General features: G+C 41.2%; 1 protein-coding gene across 5 annotated transcripts in view; it reads right to left on the bottom strand.

Annotated features, from left to right (window-relative positions):
• PCDH9 (protocadherin 9) overlaps nucleotides 1-18404 on the bottom strand; it is a 691999-nt gene extending 673595 nt beyond the window's left edge. For all 5 annotated transcript variants that reach the window (XM_069802593.1, XM_069802595.1, XM_069802594.1 and 2 more), the window contains exons 1-2: nucleotides 17781-18404; nucleotides 13383-16552 (exon numbers count right to left, since the gene is read on the bottom strand). In XM_069802593.1, coding sequence (XP_069658694.1) covers nucleotides 13383-16418 — 3036 coding nt within the window. In that variant the 5' untranslated portion in view covers nucleotides 16419-16552; nucleotides 17781-18404. The remainder of the gene's footprint in view (nucleotides 1-13382; nucleotides 16553-17780) is intronic.
• Nucleotides 18405-21534: the final 3130 nt, after the last annotated feature.

Below are 21534 nucleotides of genomic sequence, written 5' to 3'. Positions count from 1 at the left end.
ATCCTTAAAGACACCTTTACATTGCAAGATAGTGTAACGTGATTTTACACTGAAGTAGGTTATGCAGTATAAAATCCTGCTAATGATAAGGTATTGTAGTTTCACTTGTACACAGCCAGTTGAGATCAACCCCAGGTGTATTGTTCGGGGCTGACCTCGACCAGCTACATCAAGGTACGAAATACCTGCTTCTTGCCTCCACAAGGATTTTACATTTAGACAGATACCTCACAATAGCAATCTTGATGTAAAACACACCTTTTTTTTCCAGTGAAGATAGCGCCTTAACAAAAATGAGAAAAAGGTACATCATGTTTAAAGAGTAACGAGTGTACAGCACAGTCCAAATGTAAATGAGATCAAGCCTATCTCACTCAATTAAGTTGTGCAGAATAACACAAAAACTAGATTTCTCCCTTTGTATTTTGAAAGATTTCTAAGAGCAGCAAAATTTACAGGAGAAAACGTCAAACAAATTGGCTTCACAGATATAAGAAGTGGTATGAATTTTTTGTGTGTACAAGATTGCATCTTCTGGTGCAAGACTTAATGCACTTTGTGAAAGTTATTATGCCGTGGCTTATAAGCTTCAGCTGGATGTGGTGGCAGTTCAAATTTCATGACAGAATGCTAACTTATCTTTGCTATTGAAAAAACTAATGAGGTGGTAAATAGTTGCAGAGCGATGTTACATGCAGTGATATGCAGGTTTTGCAGGTTTCTCATTATCTGTGTAACTGTGTACATGTAAAAGTAATGAAAACCCAAAACAGGCAGCAAAAGCTTAAGGGTTTAAAACTGGAATAGAATTGTGTTAGTGTTTTCTAATGGAAATATGATAAATTTAAGCAATCTCAAAAAAAGCCCCTCAATATTTCAGCTAGGGTTGTCTGCTAGGTCTAAGGTCTCATGGGCAGCACTTAGGTGAAGATCACAATTAAGCTAACGTAGCCAATTTATTCTCATGCTGGTTTTATTCTAGTCGAGGCAATGGCATAATGTTAAGCAGTCTTAAGGATTCTCTTTGTTATGCTCGTTGCCTGTGGCTTTTAATTGAAGGTGCTATCACAGCACTCCTATCAGACTCCAAATGCCATGAGAAGTAGCAAGCAGCAGCACACCGTGCAGAGGGCTCTCCCGACCCTCAACTATCTTTACTGAGGACAGCAGGAAGTAAGATATAACACTCTTCAGTAGCTAGAGGCTTCCCAAAATGAACTTCAACAACACTGAATACAAGCTGGGCTTGTATTGAGCACTAGGACATGAAAATGTTAAAAAACACCAAGTGCAAGATAGTGAATGCAGAATGTTTTTTAATGTGGTCACCACTGATCCAAAGAAAGAAAGTTCTGAAATTGGGAGTTACTTCTGTGACATATTTATGACAGATAAAAATCATAAATGGCAACAAGAAGTACTTTGTCTGGAGCTGATCTGCACCACCTATAAGCATCTTAGTAGGCATTGCATGAAGCCACTCTGCTGAAAAGTGCTCAGCATGCTGCTTTAAACAAGCAGACGCAAGGATCACTGACATTCTGTATATCACAGCAGCACTGCCAGCTTTCTTATTAAAAGAGTAAGTTTTCCTACAAATCCAGACATCCACACTGAGCTTTTAACCATTTTGAAATGTAAAGATACATGAATGTTTTCATCTCTCATCCCAGTCTCCCTTTCAAATTGCTGAATTCAAGAAGCACTATCCAGTTACTGAGTTGCAATCTCCACTGTTCTGCTTTGTGATTTACATTTTTTGCTGTTGTTTTCAGAATCAATTTTCTATCATAAGTCTCAGTGAGATACCACACCTATTACAAATCATGAATGCATTATGCCATCTGTGAGAAAAGTATGAACAATCTTATAAAAAAAAAAGCAGGCAAGCAAAACATATATTAAGGAAATATTTTGTCTACTTGTTTTAACTATGACAGATACAGGATGGCTACAAAAATAGCTGGTGAAATCCAGCAGGCTAGCTGGTACTATGGTATTGCACAGTACTCCAGCAGCTGTAGGTGAAGATAGATACAGAGGATTTTGGTTGCGTGTGCCTATAATACAGATGTTGACTGCTCTGAGGGCAAATGATTCATACAAGCCATTATACCATACGGAACTAGTTTCACTCCTCCATAATGGACATCTAGGATGCCTATATAAAATCAATTACAAGTGAATCAGATTTGGTCAGTATTAAAATGCAGGTGCGTAACACTACAAAACCAGCCATCTCTGTTCATCCTATAACTGCTTTTAGTACTTACAAGTCAACTAAATTAAACATACTTCAGATTTTGACATGCAGCTTAGGGCCAGATAGATATACTCCCTCAGTTCCCATTATCACCAGAAGGAGCTGTCCCAGCCAACAGCTCTGCAAATCCACAGTTAGGAAGTTAGGCCCTAGTTTCTCCTCTGCCCAACCTTCAGCTCAGTTTTGCAGTCCAAATGTAGTATGCCACCGAGCTACAGAGGGAAAATGTGTGTTACATATTCCAGGAATGGATTTTCTTCTCAGATTTGTATTAATAACTATAATTCATTCTAATTTGATTCTTTTAAATCTACTGGAACATGTCAAAGCAAGTATCTATCTAGTTTAGAAAGTGTTTTACTTCCCATATTACACTTCTATCCAGATAGGCTTCCAAATGCTTCAAATCTTAATGAAACCAGTTGGTTCTTTAAAAGTCCTTACCTACAGCAACGTGTGGTTACGAGTCAGGTGTACTACAACAGATCGCACACAAGATGTGCCACTTCTCTACTGTCATAGTATTCATTTGAGGGGAAATCTCAGATTTCTAATATGTGCATACATATGTTTTATGAAAATAAGTGTGCTCAGAGAATGAAAGAGGAGATTAAAAAGAGAAACAAGAAAGGACAGCAACAATATCTCAAAAAAGAAAGAGATGTATTTAAGCATCAGCCAAATGACACCATTTTTCATATCATTTATAGTGGAAGCTTGAAGACTAAAATACTCCACAAGCCATTAGTTTCTTGGTACTCTGTGACAGATTAGAGTATTTCTTAATCAACTGCTAAAGCACAGAAGAAGGCCAAAGCCTAGATTTGAGCAAAGCTGAGTAATACTGAAATCCAGGGATGTTCAGCAGGGATGCTATCAATAGACACATCACAGAACCATAGAAGTGCATCAGTTTCTTAAAATTCTCGAAAAGCACCTAGCATTTTGACAATTTCTTAGTCCAGAATTTGAAAAATCACATTAAGAAACAAAAGTTCTGATTTGTAATCAGGGAAGCAGATTAAAAAAACCCCAAATGTTATGAGATTCAAATTACTTGCTGAAGGTTCTGGACCACCCCTTTGCCTGGACGTACTTTGAAAGCCTACACAGCCCACCCAGAAGTGGTCCTGCTCTACTGGTTAAATATTATGGGCTGCATGAGGTGTGTTGCAATGTATAAATTCTATAGCAAAAATGAAGAAAAGCAAAAGTAAATGTATTTAAATCTCATTCATACAATATATTTTCAACTTATTCACATGAGATTGACATTCACACAATTCATAGCGATAGTCAGCTACAGCTTCATTGCCCACCTGGACTGTATCAGTACTCTCAAAAGGACGGCCATCAGAAGTCAAGACAAACAGGATCAGGGCAAACCAAGGGTGGCTTCCCTTCGCTCTATCCATGTTTCTCATCTGTTTCCACAGTATAGACAAGCATTGCCATTTTTAAGTCATTGCGGTTCGAGGAAGAAAAAAGGGGTTGTAAAATAAAAATAAAATGCCAATCATAGTAGCGGATCACCTATCTTGTCTCATTTTGTATTTCTGCTGATTGACAACCTGGTGCTCTTGTAGCATACAAAGGCAAAAAAAATCAGGCGTTCATTTCAAACTGAGATGTTTGACAGATGTAACAGCTTTCTGAAATGAAACTGATGAAATCTCAAATAGGAAAGTCCATCTCCTGTACAGGGGAGAGATTAAATTTCAACAGGCAAGGTTTACTGTCCTTAGGCAGATGCAGATTTCATTTATTTTTTTATTTATCTGGTAGTTGTTAAAAATATGGGAGATGACTAGGGCTTTTCTAATGGTGCACAGTCTACCTCCTGCTGCTCTGGATGCCACCGACTTCAGTGCAATACATGTTTCAGGGTACTGTTGTCACAAACTGAAGGCAATTTCAAATTCTCTTACTGGTAACACTAGCACTTCACTGATATTTTGACGTGCATTTTTGAAATGGCGAAAGTGAAACAATCTGACAAGTGACTGAAAATCTAGTGCTACAGACACATAGCTAAACCAGAGAGGCAAAAGTAGCATTTTTACACTATAATGCGAATGGCCAGATATGACCAAGGGTAGAGATCAAAAGTTTACAACTTCCCTTTTTCTCTACTCACATTCACAGAACGAGGTATCAAGGAACATGCAGCGCTTAGGAAAAACAGAAAAAAGCAGAACAGCACCAAACCAAAATAGTCGGTGTTTCATTGCACCATCTTCCTAAAATAGACAGCTGTACGAATGGCCAGATAACAATTTAATAAAAAGTCAGTAAGAGTTCTTCTGTTGATTTGGGAGCCTTTTAATTTGAGCCATAATCTAAAGAAGACTTTCCCAAAGGCAGCTGTGCACATTATACATTTTTGTGCACATATACACTATTCAAATAATACCTTTACTTAAAGAAATAAACACCCTTAAAACCTTTCTTTCGACTTCAGTGAGAAAACTGGACTGGATTATGCTCTTCACTGGTAAAGGGAAGAGTATGGATGACACTGGGTCATGCTCTTCACTGGATCAGACTCTTCACTGGTGTGGGATGCATCTCACCCAACTGTATCCATCAGGTTTGGCAACCAGTTTAAACCAGAATATTTTCTTTAGGGTGGAGTAAATCAAGGACCCAGTGAAGCAGACTAGATTTGATGTACAATTAGAAGTTAGACAAGATGAATCCCAACATAATGTCCACAGAAGCAGAATCAGGTACTGTGTGCACAGGCGCTGCCAGCTAAGTATACTGTTGAAGATGATACAAATTATACTTTTTGTGAACATCATTTACAGAAATTAGGCTAGCTCCACAATCAGAAGTTGGGCACTTGAAGTAACCATAATGTTCAGATGTATTCATTACACACTGCAAGGAGAGGGGCTGGCATAACAACAGTATTGCCAAAACCAGCCCCACTGAATGGAAAGCTACTAAAAATGGGTTAAATATCACTCCCCTTCAGGCTTATTCTACACAGGAAGGAGGTGTTCTCTTAAATAAAAATACACGAGTCTGCACCCTTTTCTGGAGCTCCTGGACCCCTTCCTGTAAAACCAAACTTTTGTTAAAACTTTCTTCCAAAAAATACTGGTAGGAGAAGATAGAGACTCACATAAAGCTCAGTGGTGAAAGTATTCCACCATGAAATTCAGTAGGAAATCCTTAAGGAATCTGAGTGAACACTTCCTATAATAACCTGATATATAGATCATATATAGAAACATATATACCCTACAGACACCTTTACATCAAAACCACAATTGCCTCTAAAACCTTATGTGTTTTGAAGGAGCATAGATAATGAGACAGAAGTTTGCACCTACCAGGTTTAGCCATTTAAGAGGTATTACTGCTAGCTACCAATCAACAAGAGGCTATCAGAATGGCAAGTACCATTCACAACTGAAATGGTCTTCCTCTTACTTTTTTTGGTGTTTTTAAAGGCTATATGACCATATAAGGCATAGGCTAAAGTAGCTCATTTGATTGAAAATATTGTACAAGCAGATATTTAACAATTTTTAACAACTAAGAAAACCAATCACATAATTTTCTTACTAATAACACATGAAAGCCTAGGAGGTATTATGAATATCCTGCAAAATTACAAATAAAAGTTGTTGTATCTAACACTTGATTTGGCTGGAAGGAATGAGGAAGAATGGACAAATACCAGTTTAAGGCTACTAAGTGTTTTACAAATCAATATCAAAAGCTATCCTCTTTCAGCTATAAGCCAGTGAGAATATCCAATTTAATTTTCTGGAGTGAGGAGAGGTTGCTATTTTAAAATGCTACCTAGGTCTTATTTCTGCAAACCTGGGGGAGGAAACAAAGGAAGGAAGAAAAATCTGACAGTTGATCCTCCACATTTTATCAAATTCAGCTCAAAATAAAATTATTTTTAATTCACTTGACTTCCAATTAATTTTACATATTTCTTAGATTTTGGAAATATTATCTCAACATCATCCTATTGCTTATATAAAGAAGTTAACATCAGGAAGAGCTGCAGATGGTGTAAATCATCAGTTTTACCCCAGTTTGGATTTAGCTTCAAATGTTAAACTGTTACTCTAAGAAAGAGCTCCTTATATTCCTCTTGTAGCAAGAAGTGTGCATATTCCAGAACAACAAGTAATAATATTTGTGCACTAAAAACTCAATGTGGCATTTCACAAAAGAAATGGCAAAACTACAACATCAGCTTGCAGGAAACTACAGACACTACACACCAATGAATCCTGACAAACGCCAAATTACTCAATTTTCCCTCTGTGCAACAGAAGATGCAAGACAACCCATGACAAGACTTTAAAACAAGTCTCCCCCACAACTCACTAGCTGGAAAAGAAACAACAGCAAGAAACAACGAATGGGTAACTTTTGAGACTGGTACAATTTAGACACCTCAGTATGACTACAAACCAGATTTTTAACCACCTTTCTCTGTATTATCACACATAATTCATGGTACTCACAAAAACTGAAAACTAAATTGAGAATGCAGGCCAAATCTTTCCAAGATTTGAAAGTCCAGATATTTTTAGTAAGATCAATATGAATTTAGTATTGAAATTATGGTGGCTCCAATGCTTCCTTGAATCCTTAGGTCCTAGGAATAATCTACACTGGTTTTGTATGGCTACAACAATGTTGCTATACAAAACAATTTCATTTATTTATTTATTTATTTGAAGTCTTCATAATCGCATGACCAATGCCATAGTGCAGTAATACCAATTTAAGGTGTGTTCTGTCAGTAATGGCTATTTCTGTTTCCACAGAGAGTTTATAGCTCACTAGAACACAATCCGTTACAACAAAATTATTGCAACTATACTAGAAGGAACTTTTTTGTATGATATCTTAATTATAAAGGAACAGTCAAGATGATACGCATTTTGCATCTAGACAAGCACTTAAATTCTCAGCTAGGCAAGATGCTAAAGCCCCTTATGATGCAAATGTCTTGCTAAAAAGATACCAATGGAAACAAACAAAAGATTCCACCTTCCCCCCATACTTCAGTAAAATATGATAGCATCCATTCATTTCTTGTCTACAGCCTGGGAAATCTATTTTCAGTCAATGGAATGTTACCTCATGTAAACCAGAAATGAACTGCTTAAATGCCCACATCAGTCTATTGGGATAAATCATTTTACATACGTTCCACCACAGGGTGGAAAGTCAAAGCAGTAATAAAAGAAGAGGAAAGTAATAGATGATTTTGTGTATGTTTGTTTTTCCTTCAGTGAAGACACGGACGTTACAGAATGTGTATGAGATGGCTGTACTTGAGTAGCAACTGAGGAAACTTCTGACTACAGATTTTACAGACCACCATGATATTTTGTGGGAGAAGTGATACCAAAAATTCAGGTCTCACCTGTAATTGCTGTTAGATCTTTCAGAACATGGTATGTCCATTTTGTCAGTTATATTCTGCATGTTCGGTGCAATTAAATGCTACAGTAAAAAGACACAGCATCTACTGAAATAAATGAAACTTGAACTCGGCTATTCTTGAACTGAATTTGCCTAGATGAGGATTGGTCCATTAGGTATTATGTATCTGCCCGCGTATAGATTATGTATAGATGAGCAGTTCTATTGCAAAAATAAGAATCCTACAACTGATGAAGCAATCTTACTTAGGACTTGAAACCTGCACTTCAGACAGGTAGACTGTGCCCGTAAAGAGTTGCTGAATGTAAATGGGTCACAGTTTTCATATCTTTAACATCTGTTGTTTATACCCAAGAAAGCACATCAGGGGCAAGAAAATTAATTCCCCAATTGCTGTCAACCGAGTTAGGGAACAGCAATAAACAGCTTACTGTAAGCCTCTAGCTACAATAAAATTGCTGTCAATAAAGTGTGGCTGATATGGTTTTGCTGTGCTAGAAGAATAGATTCTTTCGAAGTCAAAATCTGAAATGGAAACCAAAAAGATCCTCCCTTGTTCCTATATACAAAAGAACGTTATCACAAAATTCCAATAGCATTAAACTCTCAAGATCCGGTTCTCACTCCCGTGTGTGGCACAAATTTATTAGCATTTGTGAAACTTTGGCTTTGCACATTCAGGACAGATGAGACCCCAGTGATTCTGATAAAAATCTTTTGCATGGGAAACGTTTAAAGAGAAATGAAGCTTGCTAAGCTTTTACTGTCTGTATCTGTATACACAAAATGTTCCCTACTCTAGTTTAGCATTTCTACTGTCACTATTGAAAATGGTATTATAGCTTAGGGTTATGTTCAGATTTCCATTATAACCCCCAGTTTTCACATGCTCTTAACTTTCTGAAAAATTCTTCTTTTCAGCTGAAATTTTCCATGCTTGGTCTCAGCTGAAAGATGAATTTCTTTAGACAGTTGAGCAAAATCTGTTAACCTATTTTTCAGTTATACAAGGATAGAAAAAATACACTGTACATTTTCACCATTTCTAATATTTAGTATAGATACAGATATATAAATATACAGAACTAGAAAACAATTGAATTTTACATGCAGACGTTTTTCCAGGTGACTTGTCCTCACCCAAGACTAATATCCATGCTAACACATAAAAGAAATTAAGCATAAAAAAGAAACAATGGAATTGTATTTTTTTTATACTAAGCAGTAAAACAAGGCCACTAAAAATAATACCGTGCACAGAATTACGGAATGCTATGGTTACAGAATTTTAATATTTGCAGGTGACGTAGACTCTGCACTGCTGTTCCAATGCAGATTTCCATCAATTTACGCACCTTGAAATTGCCACTCTCAGCATAGCAAATTAAGTCATTAATGTTTTCAGCTTTTCTTTGCTTTTACATAAACCCTAAAGTTACAAATTTAAACACTCCAGAGTAAGATAACATCAATTACATTTGCCACAGAAAGCTTAAGTGATGTGCATTGATCAGCGGGAGCCTGGCTACTCATTCCTTGATCAGGCAAGAAGTCCATTGACTGAAAAAGGAGTAAAGCAAGCTCCATAGAGCTGATGCTATTGACTCTATGATTAAAAACATACCTTAGTATGGAATGCATTTAATGTGTCAGTCAAGCCCCAAATCCTTAATTTCTGCCATTAAAGCACGGAAATTAAAGGACAGTGTTAACATGTATTTAGCTTTCCTGAATCTACTAGAACTGTGCACACTTCCAAAATTTATAAATTATCATCTTAATTCAGAAAAGTGCTTAGAGTGTGCTTACAGCTGTCTTTCTTGAAGACAACATCTGAAGTCATTTGGACCTTAAGGATCTGCTTCAGTCCCACCACTTTAAATGAAAGTTAAGCACATGCCTAAATGCTATTTGATTAGGAATGAAGACTGAAGGTTTTGCTCATAACCCATACTGACACATATTTTTAAACCTGTGTTATTTGTCACTGCTGCACTTCAAATCTGATTAAATGAAGTTGTTATAATTTAAAACTGGGATAACCACAGTAAATTGGCCCTAATTTCTTTTACTGTTTAACCTATTGTTAATCTAATGACACTGAGTGGGAGTTTTTTGTCTGTTTATTTGCTTTTTATTAAGAGGGCTTTCACACAGAAGAATACAACATGTCGTCTTCTACTGTATTTCTGTGTAGCTGTTTGGTGTAGTGACTTACTAATTTGAAGTGCATTTTAAAGTTCAATCAAATACTGAAAAGAACACTGATTGAGAAGCCTGCATAGATTTCAGTATTCTTTATGAGTCATAACACTGATTTTGGAAGCTTAGCTATATAAGCTGGTGGTGTGCAACATCCTTCTCGTACTCCTAATTATGTGAATTAGCATTTAGAACAATCCCAAGTTCAAGTATTCAAAAATGCTCTTTTCAGAACATCCACCAGGTTTACTGCAAGATAGGCACTTGAAGAAGGCTTTGGTTTTTATACTGGGTACTTCTGAAACATCAGTCTGTGCAATTCAAAGTGACATATGAAGACTTAACCACAGAATTTCCACTAAATTTATTGATGATTGCACAGAAATTACCCAGCAAAAAAATACTAAAAAATTTGTATTTAACAATCTATTTTTGAATTCTAAAACCTTTCTGACTTAGGAGCCAGTTCTAACAGATTTCTAGGGCCAAGCTCCCATTATCATTAACAGGATTTTGCTTGAATGAAGTCCAAGTGTGGACTTACGTCTCAGCTCTCTATTAATATTAATGTATCTGCAAAATACATCGCATGTGTATTTACCTTGGACTGAAAGAAACTGTAAGTAAAAATGGAGGATGCTAGTATTTCTTAGATATATATTAATCCTATATTTCTTCTTTCCCTATCCTAACATCCTCCACAATTCCCACACCCTTTGCAAACCACGTAAAGAAAACTTGCCGAATATATAGGTAACTTAATACAACTTCCAACATTAGATACAGAGAAATTAATTATGTTAAACCTCAAGAAAACAGTACAGTGGCACAGAACTAAGTATCTCTTCCTAAAGGAATTGTAAAAAATGTTTTTCAGATACTGTGGCATTAGCATACACTACTGTTCAGTAAGATTTTTAAGTCTGAATACTTTGCTTAAAAGCCATACTCTATCACAAATCTAAAAAAAGACCCATGAAAGGTGTATTTAACTCCTGTGCCAATGAATATTAGCTAAAATGCATCCTTATTTCAGGAATTACAGACAGAATAATCGGAAGGCTACTAATGATTACTGCCATCACTGGTTATACTCCCCCAGCCAAAAGTGACAAGGGGGCATAAAAAGGTTACGTCCTGTAACACTCTTCATTGGGGAAAAAAAAAAAAAGACGCTATCTCCTTCCCCACAGAATAAAAATACACAAGCTTAGTTTAGACAACTGTCTACCTAAGAAAGAGTTATATTTTCAGTTACATACAATATTTCAGCCTTTGCAGGGAGTGATACAAGTCATACGGTACGAGTATCTGCTGACTTCAGAAAGGATTCAATAAGACTTCAGTGGAATTTGAATCAGGTCCATATACAGGTATAATGACTGATATTATTATTAAACTGAAACCAGTGTATTTAATATAATGAACACAGGTGACTGAAAATCCTGCCAGTAGTTTTTCTGGGGGTTGGTTTTTTTTCCCCCTCATATTCAATTTCACTGTAGAGAGCTTATACATTCTGTCAGGTAAATCATTTTTTGCGTCTCAACTGGCTCTAGATGCTGTGGGGGATTAAGTCTGAGTTTCCTATCAGAGTTTGGAAAGCTAATTTAAGCTAAATTAACAACATCTCAGAACAGAAAAGGGATGTGTGGGTTGGGGGTGTTACATGTGGTAACTAAAACTGGGGAGAAAACTTCAGCTGAGTAACCACAGATTACGCAGAGCTCTCCTATAAATTTGTTGGGTTTTTTTTAACTTATGCTGACGGTACGCGTACGGTGCTGTGTAACAGCCTTGACGACAGCTCTGGGAGCATACCCTTCTTTAAAGTCATTAGAAAGGTTAAGGTTTTGTGAGAATCTTCTGCGATGTTTTTCAGTGTCTCGTTGTAAGGACGAGTTGTTTTAGAGCAGTTACTTTAGCAGAACTGCCTCACAAGTGCTTGTTTTATTCTTGGCATCTTGTTAGCGTGACACCTTACAGACACCCAAAGTCAAGACACAGTTCTGGGAACGTCACATTCATCTCAGATAAGGCTAATGCAACAGCAAGAGGATGACTTTATCCTAAACTTGGCTACTGTCAAAATCTTTTTGCAAAGACAAGCCTAAATGTGTCTCACTTGATTCTCTAGGATTCACATCCCTAATAAATTCAGACAAACCACCATCACTTGGAGAGCACGGCGCCAGCAGGAACGCGAACGCGACCCTCAACGCCTGCGACGTCGGTGCGGCGAAGGCGAAGCGCCAAGGAAGCTGCCTCGCAACGCGCGGAAACTTAACTACTGACCACTCCAGTGCAACTATCATTAAATAAAAGGTTCTTTGGCTGTAATATCAGCTTGATCCTGCCCCCCCCCCCCTTCCCCAGCTACCGCAGGGCTGGCGCCGGGCCAGCGTAAGCGACGCGGTACCTTGGTGCCATCTACAGGCCGGCCCGCCCCGCTCCGCCCGTGGCGAGAGGCAGGCCCCCCTAAAATAAATTAAGACAGCGCCGCATTTAAATCTTTATTAGCAAGGAATTATTAGACCTAAGAAAAACTAATGCTGGATTTGCTTGAAATATGAGTTTCTCAGCCTCCTAATCCCTCCTCATATGGCGTATTTCACAGTTTAAAATGAGTTATGACAGATCACTTATGCATTACTAAGATGAGAAAATATTTACAATGGGCTGACTTCTTTTTCCTGCATAATTCAGATGTATTCAGAGAATGCATTCCTTTCAAAAGTATGCTTTGGCCATTTTTTAACATACGCAACAAACTGTCTCTGCGATACCAACTTTCATCTATTACAACAAAATCGTTTTGAACGCAAAACAGAGGAAGACTTCCGTATGGCTTAGTTATATCCTACCAACAAACCACGTGCTTCACAGATGAAGTAGCTTGGAAATCTGGCCGTCTTTCTTAGGGTAAAAAATTAACCCCTTCAGGAACACTAACTTAGCAAGGTTCTAAATCAGCTTGAACTGTAAAAGAAACTCAAGCCAACTCACTTTGCAATTTGAAACTGAATGTACATATCCCTTCTATCTTGAAACAGTCAAGTTTTCTGACTGAAATTTAGCATATAAGGAAACAGTTTTTCTTCTTCAATAACTTTTACATTTGGACACTCAAATACTGGGGAGAAAAAAAAAAGTCTTTTGGTGGTTTTTTTTCAGTTTTGTTTATGCACTTGTATGTGCAGATGCACAGATGCATAACAGTCCTTTAACAATCAGTATTCTTCAAAGCCCAAAGTATCAGAGGCATTTTACAAATGCATGGTTAAGCCCCAGGTAAATGATAGAGGGGTCAAGTTTTGGGTTTTGCTTGTTTTTGCTTTGTTTGGTTTTTTTTTTTTGTTCCCCCCGTAATGTAACTAAATTAAATTAGACTGAAACAAAAAAACCCCACAACATAGTGGCACTTTTAATACTGGTTGATCGGGCACTTGTATGCAGTACTTATAGACCAGTAAAAGTGCTCGTTTACCTGTCTGGTGTGTAAGGGGCCCTTTGTCTTGAAGCCTCCTTGGGAACTGCACTCTGAGGCACTGAAGTGATCTGAACTAGTGGAAGAGCGTTTGGAAAGGGTGTCACAACCACCAACAAAGGTGTTGTCCAATGGGAGTTCCTGAATCACATGGTGCTTTTTCACTGAAACTGGAGTGTCAGGTTTGAGATGAAAAGCAGACTGCGGAGAGGCAGATTTGTAATGCTTGGCAAGGTCAGGACTGTTAGGCTTAAAGGTTGTTGGTGGTGCTGTGCCCCAATCAAATCTTCCTATACTTTGCTCCTCCAGCTCTGCTGGAAGGCTTATTGTCCCGTTGATAGGTTCATGAACTGCATCATCAGGTTTGGACTCCTCAATGGTCACAAAGTTCAAAAGAGAGCTCTTCGGAGATTTCCTTTTCTTCCTTTTCTTTTTCTTGTTTTGCTTGTTCTCCTGATTGGGAGACATCCACTCAGCACCTTGCTTGCTCCTCTGGGCGGCTTTGAATCTGGATGCGTGTCGACAGCGAACGAGAACCGTGACGAATATCACCACTATGACAACCATGGCACCTGCCACAATAGCGATCATGATCGTGAGATAGTCCTCATTTTGGTAGGGCTGGCTACTGTCCCCTATGTTCCGGTCCAAAGGCGTTTCCATAGTCCTGCGTATCAAGTCATAAATATAAGAGGCATTTCCAGCAGTATCATTTACATACAAAAATACAAGCACGAGAGTATGCAGGGATTTGGGATAACCCAAATCACTTATGTTGACAACTAAGCGATGCAGCCCTACATCATTAGGAGTTGGTTTTTCTTCCAGAGTGATATTACCTGTCACTGGATCAATCCGAAACAAACCCTTGTTATTTCCGCTTACAATTGTGTACTTAAGCTCGGCATTCATGCCAGTGTCTATATCCACAGCAAAGACTTCGGCTACCACCGATCCTGGAATTGCTGAGAGTGGCACTAGCTTAAAAGAAGTATTAGAAGGTGGGTAGATGACAACGGGGCTGTTATCATTAACATCCATGACGTTTATGGTTACTTTCGCTGTAGAAGAGCGAGGAGGTTGCCCTCCATCCACTGCCTTAACATCAAAGGTGTAGGAGCTCTGCTGTTCTCGATCAAAAGAAACATTGGACTTTATAACTCCAGAGTACGGATCCAGCACAAAGTTTTCATTGTCATTCAGGATGGAAAGGGTCACTGCTTTATTTTCCCCAGCATCCGCATCGGTCACCGTAATCACCCCCACCGTGCTATACTTTGGTAAGTTCTCCGATACGAAAAACTGGAAGTGATTATGAGTAAATTTGGGACTGTTGTCATTTTCGTCCAACACAGTAACAATTACAGCTGCTTGACTCTGCAAAGGAGGGGTGCCATTGTCTCGGGCTGTAACAGTGAAAATGAAACGTTCCTGCTCTTCTCTGTCAAAAACTCTGGAGGCTGTCAAAACTCCTGTCTTTCGATCCAGATCAAAAAAGGAGGCATTAGGGCCGAGCTGATAAACAATGTCTGCATTTTTCCCACTGTCTTCATCTGTGGCACTAATAGTTGTTAAGTATAGACCACGCCGGTTGTTTTCAGAAACTGACAGCTCAATTACAGGCTGGCTGAAAATCGGAGGGTTGTCATTTTCATCCTCCAGTTTAACTCTTACCAGGGCAGTCTGGTTCAAACTGGGCTTGCCAGAATCAGAAGCAACAATTTTAAAGCTGAATTCTTTGGTGCCCTCATAGTCCAACAGGGAAGAGGTCTCTAACAAATACTGGTTGTCGTAAACGGCCTTCAAGTGGAAGGGGACCTCTCTCTCAATGAAACAGATCACTTTGCCGTTCACATCAGTGTCCTTATCTGAAACCGTAATTAGCGCAATCTTTGTATTGATGGGATCTTTCTCAGATAAGTACACTGTGCCATTGATGGGACTTATTATGTACCTGAGGTCTATGTTAGGAGGGTTATCGTTTACATCAGTGACATTGATGGTAACGGTTGCCCGGGCCGGTGTAGAGCTACCATCACTAGCCAGCACCGTCACTTTGTGAATAGCAGTCTCTTCTCGATCTAAGGACCTCTGAACTGTAATCAGCCCTGTGGTGTTGTTTAAAGCAAAAAATCTTTTGGTTGCAGGGGCGACCTGGGCACCAAAAATGTATCTGATTTCGGCATTGCTTCCTATATCTGCATCTGTAGCATGAAGCTGAATTACAGAAGTGCCTACAGGGGCATTCTCTGGTATATGAACCTCTACTTGACTCTCTTTAAACACTGGCCTGTTATCATTGACATCACTTACTGTGACCTGCAGGATGGCTGTGCTGGATTTCTGGGGGGTACCTCCATCCTCCACCTTGATTTTCATCACGTAGGTGTCCTTTTGCTCTCTGTCCAAGTTCTGCTGCACGATCAGCTGAGGCCATTTCTCTCCTTCGGGAGTTTCTACAATATCCAGTCCAAAGACACTCTGCCCGTTTAACAACTCGTAGTGCTGCACACCGTTGAAACCTGTGTCGGGATCTGTTGCTGATGGGATTGGAAAGCGACTGTTGATCAGAGTGTTTTCTGGGATGGAGATATTGATGACAGGGGATGGAAACATGGGTGCATTGTCATTAGTATCCTTTACAATGATTTTTATTTTGATTAGCCTAAAAAAGTCATTGGGGAGAATCACCACTTCGAGTTCAAAGAAACACTCGTTTTCTTCTGCATAGGAAGCTCCAGCACAGAGTTTTTCTCTGTCTATTCTGTTAGATGTCGTAAAGATTTCCCCGGTGTTACTGGACACTTTGACCAGAGGGGCATCCCCTGCTTTAGACACCAGTCTGTAGACAAGGCTGGCACTGGTCCCCGTGGCAGCGTTGATGTGAGAAATGTTCAGGTCCTTTGGTATGTTCCCTATGGGTACGTTTTCAGGCAGCTCCTCTCTAATAGTGTAAATAAGTTCTTGAGCTACAGCAGAATCCAGCCTTAAACAGGCAATCAAAGCAGCCAACAGGTAAAAATCCCTCAGGTCCATGATAATGTTTTTATTCTCTTTTCCCGGATTTTAGGACTTAAAGGTTTCCAGAAAGGAATGATGCGCGATTTGCAAGAGGAGGCATGCATGGACTGCAGGATGCATTACATCTCATTTCTTATTTGGAGACAGCACTGTCAACACAACCACACAGAACAGCATTATTGGCTTTTTAGGCATGACAAATCCACAATCACCAACTACTACCTGTTTTTGCAATGCACGCTTGCAGCAGTACGTTTTCCCACTGCTCCCTTTTACAAGCAATCCCTCCGGACAAATGCACCAATATCCCGTTGGCTGCATTTGCACAGAGCGAGAATGGTAATAACTACTTGCAGGATTAAGGGTAGCTACCGTTTTCAACACGTACTTTCTGAATAATTTCGTGGTACACCGTGTAATCCGTAACGTGCATTACCCCGCTACCCTCCTCCACCCAGTCATTCGGTGCAAGTAAAAAATCTTCCCGCACTACTTCTGGATTCTAAGTGCTATGTCAGCTGCCAAATGCAATTTGTTGTTTGCTTCCACACGTATTTTTTTTAGCTCTTGCAAACCAGCTTTTTCTCTGCTCCTTGTGCCTCGCATCCCCCTCTACAGCTTTGGTACTGGGAAATAACCACCCGGACATGCTGCTGCTGCAGCAGTCGTCACTGGCTACTTCACATCCCTGTTAACTGAGGAGACAATAACAGGACTTACAGTTTCTTACACTCTCAGCTCAATGTTGCCTGTCCAGATGTTGGATACTTCTCCTTCTGTTTAATAACCTTAAACTTTCTTTCTTTGTTTTTAAACACAGTCTAAATCAGGAGGCTGGAAATTCCAAATGCAACTTAGGAGCAGCCCGCATGTTTACAGATTGGGGGGGGGGGGCGGGAATCTATTTTCTGATGACTAGAGGAGGAAAAAGGTACAGCCTTTCCCCATTGACACTGATCTCCCTTCAGGATGTTATTAGCAGCTGCCACACATAAATACTGCAGACTAATAATGCAGGTGACCAAAAAAAAAAAAAAAAAAGGCAAGCTACAGACAGACTTCTGTTTGCATGCTCTGCTAACAGCGAATTATCCGGGTGCAAGGCTGCCGGCACCTCCAGTTTGGCGGAACCGGGCAGCCCCTAAGCACTAATCTTATCTGCATTAAGCTGCACGATAGCTGATGCCCGTGATTACTTCCAGCAGAGTGATGCAGGTAGGGATGCAGAGACAGCGAGTAGGTGAGCCTTTGCCACCAACATCAACTGAATCCGAAACACTGATTCTTTCCCTAGAGAAATACACTGCGCGTTGGCTTTTTTTTTTTTCCTCCCTCTAAATGAAATGCATCACAGTGTATGGGTAACTTTGCACTTACGTTGGTTGTCTACCTTTGACGATCTGCTGCAGCTAAGCAATGATCTGTTCCAGCAGATACAGCACAATGCATCTGGTAAACCACCAGTTTTGGAGAAATCAGCAGCAGCCAAACGCGTCCTCCTTGAGATATGTGTTGCTTCGGGGTGGCAAATTAGCAACTCCAGGGAACAAATTCACAGTTCTGTCGTTAGTCATCCTCTCCACGTTTCATTTCTATTAAGCGGCGATCCTTCGGGCGTTTAACGTGCACGCAACAACCCAAACAAACAGCAAGCAAAAATCCGGTGCACTTCTTTAGACCGGGGGTATTTTCCACTCTGCACTGCACACCATCTCCATCCCTCCCTCGGCAGAGCAGAGCCAGCTACATGAAGTCTGCAACTTCTTACTGGAAATGACAAGAGTTGGTCTGGCGGTGCTTCTCTCTCCCTCTTTACCTCTGGGGTGATAGTTGCCCACCAAAAAAAAAAAAAAAAAAAAAAAAATTAAAATAAAAAAATCCTAATAGGTTATTGCTTTAGTGACGGGAGGAAGCGACGGCGCTCGCTCGCTCGCTCGCTCGCTCGCTCTCCCTCCTCCCTCCTCCCTCCCTCCCAGCCTCTCTCCCTCGCACACGCTCTCCCCTTCTCTCTCTCTCTGAACTGAAATTCTTGATATAACTCTCAATAAGCCCAGAGGGAGGGTGTGAGCGGCGCGAAGCCCCCCCTCCCGCCGCACCGCATTGGCCCGCGCCGGCGGGGGCGGTGGATGGCGGAGCTCGGCCCCGGCATTGGCCGCCGGGCACGTCGCTCCCCGGCCCGCCCGCCCCGCCCCGCCCCGCCCCGCCCGGCCGGCGGGGGCGGGCGCCCGGCGCGGCGGCTCCGCGCGGCGCGGAAGAGGGCTCGGCGGGGGGCGCGCGGCCGCTCCGCGCGGCGCCGGGAGTGGAGGGGAGGATAGGGGAGGGGGGGGGGGGGCGGCCGCGGGCGCGGGGCGGGGCGGGGGCGGCGGCGCGGCAGGGGCCGGGGCCGGGGCCGGGGCCGGGGCGGCGGGCGCGGAGGCGGGCTTGCGAGTAGCCCCGCGGTGATCCGGGAAAACCCAGGGTTGGAGGGGGGTTGGGGCTGGTGGTGGCTTGTTTGGGGTGGGTTTTTTGGGGGGGGGTGGGTTTTGTTTTTTTTTTTTTGGGGGGGGGCCCGAGCGCGCCCCCCCCCCCCCCCGCCCCTGCGCGGGGGAGCGGGAAGCGCGGCCGCCCGCCCGCCCGCCGTGCGGTCGCGGGTCCGGCGCGGACGCGCAGTTTCCGCCGCCCGGCGCGGGGCCGGCGCCGCGCAGCGCCGGGGGAACCCCCCTGCCCCGGCCCTCCTCCGCGCGGGTCGGCTTTATGTTCAGTCCATGGGCTTTCATCTATAATTCACGCCGCTCTGACTCCAGCCCCGTCTCGGCTCCCATCTACGCCCGCACGCCGTTCTCCTTCCCCTTCCCGAAGGGCCGGCCGAGGTGCTTGCCGAAGGAGGGAGAGCGCTGCTCGGCGGGTTTGGGGTTTGTCCGCTGGAAAACAGTCCCCTCTGTGGTTTGATAAATAATAAAAGTGATCATTTCGCCTTCCCCGTAAATGACACAGGTAAATTATCCGGCTGGCCACAAGAAGCATCGCATGCCTGGAAGACGGGGTAATGAAATGCCGCTGTATTACAATATGAGTGACCTCAAAAGTGTGACAAGAAGATGATTATAGTGCGTTATATATAGTGCGTTAAATGCATTGCCTTTTTCAACGTTTTCTGAAGCATGAATGAACCTTCGTCTGACTGCGCTTTTATTGCCAGCTTTTCTTAGCTTGAAGTTGCGAGCCGTATGACACAGTACCTATCCAATTCAGCGTGCCCAGGGACGCGGCCACACTGGCTGCTGTTTCTGGTTAAGCCTTCCAAATATATATGCACACAAACCCCAAAGATAGCGTTTGACTGTTCCTGCACGCGGGACTGTATCTAGATAATTCACGCATTTTCAGTTGATGGCGTTGGCCAGCTAAAGGTGCGAGTTCCCACCTTGGAAGATTTTACGTTTTCAGATGCAGGCTCCTACCTTTAGACTCCCATATGCGTCCGCACATACGACACAGTGTTAACTAATGGTGGAAGCTGCTTGTATCTGTCAGAGGTCAGTAATTTGCATGGCTTGGTATTGTGTGGTACATACTGATAAATGTACGTATCCTTGCTAGTCATAGGGATGCAGATGCTGTGTGTGAGCACTGCACATCCTGTAATCCCATGATGTGTAAAGATTAAACACTCTTTAGTTTTGCTGTGCTTTGTATTTGTGTCCAAGAGACTCCTGTTACAGATACACACGGAAAAAATTGATCCTGGTTTTGATGACATCGAGTAATGGTAGCAAACGGAACTGAATCTAATAATAGTTCAAGAAAAACCTTCATTATGTAATACAGAAAGGATGGCTAGAGCCCCAGCATTGAAAGTCAAGCAAGTGACATGAAGGAGCAACCTTACTGCCAAACCACTTAGAAAAGGAATTCTGTGAATGAATTAAGTATGCAGTTCTTTCGTCTTTTAAAATACAAAGCAGAACAGCCATTAATAAAGAAGATAATTAGAACTACTAGCATTCTGCGTAATGCAGTCTGCTTCTGAAATACGGCATGTTTATGTATGCGTTAATAATGCACACATTTTTCCTGACACTAGTCATATCACAGCAGTATGGCATCACAGACGTTTTATAGCCTCATTCTAGTAACATCACAGACATATAACATTCTTATTCTAATCACACCATAGTCATTTCAATGTCACATTGTAGTCACATCACATAGCCTGGTAATAATTATTTAACTTTATTGCTAAGCTGAATATTTTCTGTTTGCTCAGGGATGACTTTAACTTGTAGTCAGAACTGATTAGCACATGCTCATAAATGAACTCTTCTCATGTACACAGGGTTAGCCTCATGAAGAGTTAGGAAGAGAAAAAAAAAGTAAAATTTCAGTGAGCGGGACGATGGTGGCTGTTCGATTTACACGCAGCCCGGTCACAAGTCACAATAATAGCATATTTTTGCTGTTTTCTGAAGTTATTTTAAAAAGCCAAAGATGTTTACGTGCAGACCTGTCATGTTAATGTTTATGTGCTTGCTTTAAAATGCTGTAGTTCTTTAATCATGCATTATTAACCTCACAGAAGAGGCAGGTCTTCAGACCGTAGTATTTGCAGAACAGATTGTAAAACTGAGGCCCGGAGTACCGAAGGGGCTAGAACTGTCACAATTGCTTCTAATAATGGGAGAAAATGAATAGAAAGGGCCGAGTTCCTGCGCGGGAGCTGGAATCGCCCAGCGCAGCCTTGCGCTGCGCCTGAACCCTGAGTGAGGACCTGCTCGGAAACAGTTCCCATGTTCACTTGAGTAGCCATGTTTTATCCTCCAGTAAATGTTTATTCGCTCACTCTTGTATTTGAGAAAACTGCCGTATTTGATGTTACGCTCTCCTCAAATGCAGCTATGTACCGTTATTTATACTGCTCCTTAATAGTCTCCTTTCTTTACCGTGATGTATTAGGCTTTTGTCTGCATTTAAGAACACTGGACTCCTAATCACATCATAACCTATTAAAATGACTTCTGTATTATAGCATATTAACTATTCATCCACATCATTGCTTGTTATCTTCGCCTCCATATTATTATGTATCAAATTCTTTTCCATATCGTATTTGACTCAAATTCTAGCATGCTAGAAACTGACTCCAATTATTCTG

Source organism: Haliaeetus albicilla, chromosome 15 (genome assembly GCF_947461875.1).
Source record: "Haliaeetus albicilla chromosome 15, bHalAlb1.1, whole genome shotgun sequence".
Lineage (NCBI taxonomy): Eukaryota > Metazoa > Chordata > Aves > Accipitriformes > Accipitridae > Haliaeetus > Haliaeetus albicilla.
This window is presented reverse-complemented; position numbering and strand designations above follow the sequence as displayed.